General features: G+C 32.0%; 2 protein-coding genes across 2 annotated transcripts; both read right to left on the reverse strand.

Annotated features, from left to right (window-relative positions):
- LOC108744009 (pre-mRNA-splicing factor ISY1 homolog) lies at nucleotides 1–1268 on the reverse strand. Its single transcript, XM_018479612.1, has 3 exons — nucleotides 1152–1268; nucleotides 691–1061; nucleotides 1–636 (listed from the first exon to the last, which is right to left on the reverse strand). The coding sequence occupies exons 1-3, from the start codon at nucleotides 1175–1177 to the stop codon at nucleotides 410–412; spliced, it is 624 nt and encodes a 207-aa protein (XP_018335114.1). The 5' UTR covers nucleotides 1178–1268; the 3' UTR covers nucleotides 1–409.
- A 2021-nt stretch (nucleotides 1269–3289) lies between these two features.
- Nucleotides 3290–7434, reverse strand: LOC108744008 (nardilysin). Its single transcript, XM_018479610.2, has 14 exons — nucleotides 7312–7434; nucleotides 7123–7263; nucleotides 6904–7072; nucleotides 6652–6857; nucleotides 6428–6592; nucleotides 6245–6366; nucleotides 6013–6133; nucleotides 5723–5941; nucleotides 5541–5670; nucleotides 4677–5452; nucleotides 4290–4433; nucleotides 3783–4229; nucleotides 3661–3724; nucleotides 3290–3594 (listed from the first exon to the last, which is right to left on the reverse strand). Exons 1-14 carry the CDS (start codon nucleotides 7312–7314, stop codon nucleotides 3422–3424), a joined length of 2880 nt encoding a protein of 959 aa, XP_018335112.2. The 5' UTR covers nucleotides 7315–7434; the 3' UTR covers nucleotides 3290–3421.
- Nucleotides 7435–7440: the final 6 nt, after the last annotated feature.

The raw sequence follows: 7440 nt of genomic DNA on the forward strand, positions 1-7440 counted from the left end.
AGGATGACCATGTTTTTTTTTGTAGGAAAAAACTTTCTGTCATCTTATGACAACCGGTACCAAAATGATTCTGTACCTACAGCTATTAGCTAAAAACTGCTCACCTTAAAAATAAAATTAAATTTACTGTCCAAGAGTTTGCTGTTGTTTCCTAATTAACTGCTTATTACTATATATTGCTACAAACTATTTATTTGAACTTGAACAAGCTGTAAGCTCAATACAAGAATTATAAATATATATAATTAAAAAAGACAAGAATATCAATGTATAAAAGCAATTGTAGTAGGGCTCTTAAACATTGTGCAGTTTAATGTGTTAAGATGCATAACAACATATAATTAAGAACGAGCTAATAGCATAAAATTTAACGAATTACAAAATTTATATGAATATATTGTATTTTAAGTTAAAACAAAACCCAATTTGGAAATAATTGTTTAACTGTTGTGTATGTAATGTATCTAGTGAAAATAAATACTTTACATGCTTTTTCAGTAAAAAACTCCAGGGGCACTAAAATACCATCATCGTCGTCTCTGTAGCCATAATAGTCTGCATCTATATCTTTCATAAGTTCAGCTCTTGTTTTTCTAGGAGGCAGAGGTGGTTCTTGTTCAAAAAGTTCACGTACACCTAAAACAACTGTTAAACAATTTGCCTCTTCAAAATTAATTTCATGTCTTATACCCGGTAAATCTTTTGCAGCCCCAAAGTACTTATAACCTCTGTTTCCTGGAACTTCTTTTCCTTCATGATCTAGCATTTTTGGCCCAATTTCAGCATAATCAGGACCTCCAAGTTCCTTTATTTGAGCTTCCCAATGACGCTTTTCTCGCAACAGTTTGTTAATTTCGTCATTGAGGTCTCTTATTCGAAATTCACCCAAACCTGCATTTTGAATCTGAGCCACTTTCTTCGCTATTTCTCTTATCACTTGCATTCTCCATTTTTCACATGCATATAAACTTTTGCATTCTGATGCAAGATAAGGTCTCCTCTTCACTTTGTGTTTTTCATTTTCGCCTAATTGTGCGGCACGCCAACGTGCTAATGTTGTCCTAAAATTGATTAATCGTAAAAACATAAGTATACGTAGTACACATTAAATAAAAATAGTATACGAATAACGTTTTATTAACAGTACTTGCATCGCTTTTTCTGCATTCCGTGCCATAATAATATAGCAATTTATTTTGACTATTACTGATATTTTTAGGACAAACTTTAAGGTTAAGTATCGTTAAGCATAGATCGTTAAGTTTCGTTCATAGACAGTATCGCAGATATTATTTAAGCCATAGAATACTACTTCCAGCATAGATTTAGATAGTCCAGGATACACCATAGATTATGAGTATACCATAAACATACATTAATGGACGTGTCTTGCCGTATGTCGTAATAATTTCTTTCCTGGAAAAGTGAGGGAGATGGCGTATGGTTTCGGACTGGTGCTATCTCTTTCATAACACGTTTACGCACTATACTGAGAGAGATGGATATTGTCCGAAACTTCGTTCCATCTTTTTCTTTTGTTGTACCACAATTCTGACCGCTAAGGCATGTCCATTAGTAAACGTCGATGGAGTACACGTACTGTATTCAATTATGCATTGAGCATATTCCATAGAAAGTATACTCATAGATAAGTCTTTTACTTTTACTTTGTCCTCTCATCGTTAGATGTCACAAGATTTAGTACCACGCCAAGCGACTCATCTATGACCCACTAGCTCTGTGATTACCTTCGAAAGTTCAGTTTCTCATTTAACCGGTTTATCACACGAATACATAACTATTTCAAACTTTATAAACTTCTTAATAAAGAAAATTAATAACAAATGGAAAATATGCATTAAACGATTAAACATTGCAAACCTTTACAAACTCAAAACTAACAAATTTCGACAATACCTACTTGACAATTAAGAAATATTTATTAGTGTCATTAACTAGACAATTATTTTCCCATTATGATATTCCAAATTTAATGTATTGCGATACTTACCAGCTAAGACAATGCCTTTAATCTCGAAAAAGAAATTTCGTCCTCAGAGAGTGATCATTCCCAAAGGTCTTGTTGATCCTGAAGAAGTGACTATTTTAGAAATTCCACTATGCTTAAAAGACGAACCAGTTGTAATAGCTAGAAAAAAAAATTTCCATCCAAACGATCCACACTCGGAAGAGGGTAACGATAGAATTTCTTCAGCGTGCTCATCTCAGGTATGTACGTATGTATGTGAAAGCAATAAATGCATTCGTTACTTAATAAAGTCAATAAGGCAAGATTTGTGAGTTAGAAATGAACCGTAAAGCACAAATATTTATCAACTTAAGTATACCTAAAATTATGCTCTTTCCATTTATACGAAAAAATGTATGAGTTGAAGTAATTATTCCATTTAAATTCTCAGGTGTCTCTTCCTTTATCATACGATCAAAATAATCGCCCTAACTCGGCAAAACCTGGAAACTTAAGACCCGTAAGGATTTAAAAATTAATAGATTTTTATCACTAGTAAGCATAAAATGGTTTTTTTTTGTTGTTTCAGTCCTCTGTTTGTGGGAATTGCCCTAACCGAACGTCGACGCCTTTTTCTCCTTCCCTAAGTCCGTACGTAATTTAATATCAATCATGTAAATAAAAAATTACGCAATAAGTACATATAATGGGTGTTAAAAAATCATCACATTCGCTATATATTATTGGAAAGACCGCAAAATTCTAAAAAACAATTATTAAGCTTCAAAGTTTGATCAAAACAACAAATCAGCCAACACACACCACTGCAAGTTGCCAATCAGCGCATGTGTAAAAATGCTTTGAAACTTTTTTTTTAGAATTTTGCGCTCTTTCTGATGATAATATAATAACCTGTATAGTGCTGGAACTAGAAACCGGTACGAGCATCGGATATGTCTGAAATTAATAACCACGTATTCAAAAAGAAACATCCGGTAGAAGTTTAATTAATTCTGTTTGAGTCTGCTCCGTTCCCTTCCTTACTTAACAACTTCGCTTAAGTAATTAAGTAGAACTTAACACACTGTCAATTAATTTTTTTGCATCATCAACAGAGAACAACTTCAGACTATGGAAAAAGAAGAGTGTGCTGCATTATTAAATGATCTTAATCAGTTTCAACAGGCACGCAGAAATTTAATTTTACATACAACGTCGTTTGCTAGTCATCCTACTTCGAGTTCGTTTATTAATAATAATAATAATAAAATAAGTTCCTAAATATAATTTATGTACCGGTTCAGTTTTTCAATAAATACCTACAAAAATAAGTTTTTTATTCAGGTTCAAAAGCTAATGTGAATAATAATTTACTATTAATACGTAGTAAAAAGTTACAGATAAAATTGTAATAGTGTGGCGAACCAAAAGCCAAACAGCGAAACAGCACATTTATATTTTATTTAATAGCTTCGCCTTTGATCGAGTAGGATATAAATGTAGTTTTTTCTTAAAACTTGGAATATTTTTTATAAAATAGCTCTCGTTCTTTTTCTCCTTTCTACAATCCTCTAACGTTCCGAGATAACGCAACGAATACTTTTGGGAAGCATTTTTCGCATCCACTTAAACATAGTAATTAATTTATAAAATTAATAAAACACATGTAATTAGTTATTATCCAACGTTACCTTGAACAATGCCTTCCTCAAATGTATTTTCATCGGAATTCTCAACATTTGTTTGACCCACAATCTAAAATTCAATAAGACAGATACCGACAATGCAAAAATGCAAATTAATTTTCACGTACCTGCATACTAATTTTCCTGTAATTAACATGATTTCCATACTGATTTATGTTGTCCCAAAATTTTCGTATTTCTGATACCTTGAGGTTTTGTATTTCATTTATTTCTTTTTGAACCCGATCAAAAATGTACTCGCTTGTGACAATCTCTGCCCAGTTTCTTTCTACTTCGTCTTCCAAGTCAATATCGACGCAATTTTTTATTTTAATCAAGTCCTTTTTTATTTCAAACATTTTTTTATTGCTCAAAGTCTTTAGAAGTTTGTGAACGTGCTTAATAAAATGTTCAATTCTTTGGTCCACATGCTCCGTTGAATATTTATTGACTTGAGCATTAACTGTTATCGAATAGCCGAGTATTCCACAGGTGTCACGAACTGTACAATAAACATTGTAGCCTAATTGTTCCTTTGTTCTAAGTATATCGAACAATGGTTCCTCAATCATGTGCTTAAAATAAAGAAATATATTTTAAAATTATAAGCATTTTTTAAAAATTAAAATATTTACCATTATAAATTCCATCGTTACACAATTTTTTATGGTGAGTAAACCTAGTTGATAATAATTCGTTATTATAGAATTCGCATCGTTCTTGTTAAACGATAACACTCTACAACAATGTTCACCCAAAGGTATTTGAGCGACTTCTACCTGAAATGAAGATACCGTTCAGAGATAATCTACAAGTACGTACAAATTAAAATTTGATATCTTTTACAATTATACATACTAATTTGTTACAAATTACACCAGCAATATTTTTCAATACTTATATAATAACTTATAACTTATTTCAAAATGTCTCACCAAGAACTGACGGCCTCTACTTTTCCTAAATAAACTTATAACCATTAACCTTTAATTTCCTTTCCTTTTTGTTTTTTAATAACTTACCGCAAGTTCGGTGTTAGAATCAAGTGGACCACATTCGACAGTTTTAATAAAATTCATCACTACATCGGTAACCACATTCTCACTTACATTGCCCTGAACTAAGCACTGAATATACATTTTTTTGAATAGTTTTCTTGCAAAATCTGTAACCATATCAGTCGTAATATTCACGACAGCATCATGTTTTTCGAGGAGGGAGAAATATTTGTTTTGCAAGATGGATAAACGTAAATCTTTTGCTAACTTGGATGGCTTTATGAACTGATTGTAGTATTTTTTCATCTCCTTATCTTTTACCGCCACAAACATTTCTTCAGTAATTGTATTGGGCAAGTTCCTAATATAATTTCCAATAATGTCGATTAATACTGGCAACTTTTCATCGTAGCCAGTCACTTTCATTATTATTCCCTTTTCAAATGGTTCAAAAGAGTACGATAGTTCGGCAAGAGTTGCGGGATAGCATTCTTCGGCTAATTCGATCACCAAAAAATCAACATACATATCTAATAAGCAGGAATTTTGAGCGTTATCCATGGCTAATGGAGTTATCAAATAAAAATAATAATACGCCAAAGGAAGTCCGAATTTTTGATCTCTACGGTACCACAACTCTAACACAGAATTCTGAATTATTTTTTGTGGATATTTGGGATGGTTTTCCGCTTTCGGCAAAAGTGAGAAGTTTTCTGTTAAAAATTTATTTTTTTCAGGCAAATGAAATTCAGGATAAGGTTTTATGTCTTCCAATTTTTTTATCATTTCCGATGATATTTCTGCAAAATGACAATACTGTATTAAATTATATACTCACATACAATGTATATATACAATATTTGCAGGTAGGGAGAGTGCTGTACCTACCTTTGTCTGTATATTCAGTACCAAACCATTTCTCTTTTTTATCAAACGTTTTATCGGAAGGAAGATTGTGAGAGAAAAGCATAATATTCATTTTATTAGGACTCATTTGATTTAATATCATCATAATGGCCTAAAATATAGTTCAAAAATTTCGACAGCACAATTTATGTATGTGTTCTTACTTCTGGATTATATTCAAAATAGAGGTCGGATCCGGTTAAGTAATCTTTAGGAGGATAAAACTGCATGCATTCTGATATTTCCTCAACATTATCAACCGCAGATTCTTCTTCGCTAAACTGAAACGAAGTTGATTCGATTCTCTGTATTTCCTTAAATATCCACTTTTGAGGCCCCTCTCTTTTCAACAAACTTATATAAGAAAAAATCGCCTCGATAACCTTTAATCAAAATCCTCACTACACTACCGATGATTATTCAATAATCATTAATCCTACACCGATTCACTTACTTGATGTGCTTTTTCACATCCTTGTTTTGTCAGAACAACTGTTATTGTAAACAGAGTAAACATTGAATTGTGTTCACAACCAGACTCACCATTACCAGCATAAACTGATAAGGCTAAAACCCTTAAATTGAGATGTAAATAATTATACTAAAAATTTTAGTGTATTTGCTTAAATATTTGTTGAAATGCAAGTTTAAAATGGACAAAATTTACATTAATAAAGCACACTTACTTTTTTCTTAGGTATGACAAAAGACTACCTTTGCCTTCATGACCAAGTAACCATGAAATGTAGTGGTGGGGTTTACAACGGTATTGATCTAGTAAAGAAGGAAGAGCCCATGTCACTTCTAACTAATGAAAAAATTGTCAACTTCATACATGATCACTTAATTAATAATTACAATTGGCATACATTACAAATGTCTTTCATTGGCTTCACAAAATAAAACTTATTGAATTTATCAGTTTCAAAGCAGTGCCTAAACTTTTTAAAGTCAAAAGAAGGTAGTTCATTATTGGGAACTGATGAAAAACAACTAATTACATTATCTTGAAGCACATCCAATGATATCTTGCCCTACAAAGCATAGAAATAAATTGAAAAGAGCAATAAAATGCAAATATTATTTTTATTACTTGTACAGCCACAGTCATTCTATGGGCTGAATAATGCCTTTGTCTAAACTCATGTAAAGCATCATATAATTTATCTTCGTCTACATTTGCCTTGAGAGTAATTAAATTTCCCCAGGAGAAAGAGTTAATGGGAGAATCTACTGTGGCAAAACTTGCTAACAACTGATCTTTTCGAAACTCATCAGAAGGAAGTGCCATCTGAAATTCTGAAATACAGTATAAATAATTGTTAACAATTGTTCCTTTACTTGCCTGATTCAACAGCCTCTCTTTCTCGAGTCATAGATTCCCTTTTCATTAAAGGAGCAATAAAAAACTGAGCAAATTTATCTAGGGCTTTGAACAAATGCTTTTCAAAACACTCAAAATAAAATGTTGTTGTTTCGCAGTCTGTAGAACCATTGTCTGATCCTCCATGTTTCTTAAATTTTGAAAATGTATTTTGTGATAAAACTAGTGTTGATGTTATACCTTAATGAATGCATCAAAATCATTTTCTTGAGGAAATTTTTTACTACCCATAAATACCATGTGCTCTACAAAGTGAGCTAATCCTTGAATTTCTTTAGGATCGCTAAAGCTTCCTACACCGACACATAATGCTGCAGCAGCCTATAATAAACATTTTAATAAAAATTGGTATCTCGAAAATTTCGCTACCATTTTTTCTTCTCCATGGCCTCTCTTTTTATCATGCTTCTTTCCACTTCTATAATTTCGATCATCTTCATCTTCCTCCCCACTAACCAGTAAGTTTTCCAAATCGGAATCTTCATCTTCCTCCTCCTC

This window comes from Agrilus planipennis, unplaced genomic scaffold (assembly GCF_000699045.2).
Source record: "Agrilus planipennis isolate EAB-ADULT unplaced genomic scaffold, Apla_2.0 scaffold1262, whole genome shotgun sequence".
Lineage (NCBI taxonomy): Eukaryota > Metazoa > Arthropoda > Insecta > Coleoptera > Buprestidae > Agrilus > Agrilus planipennis.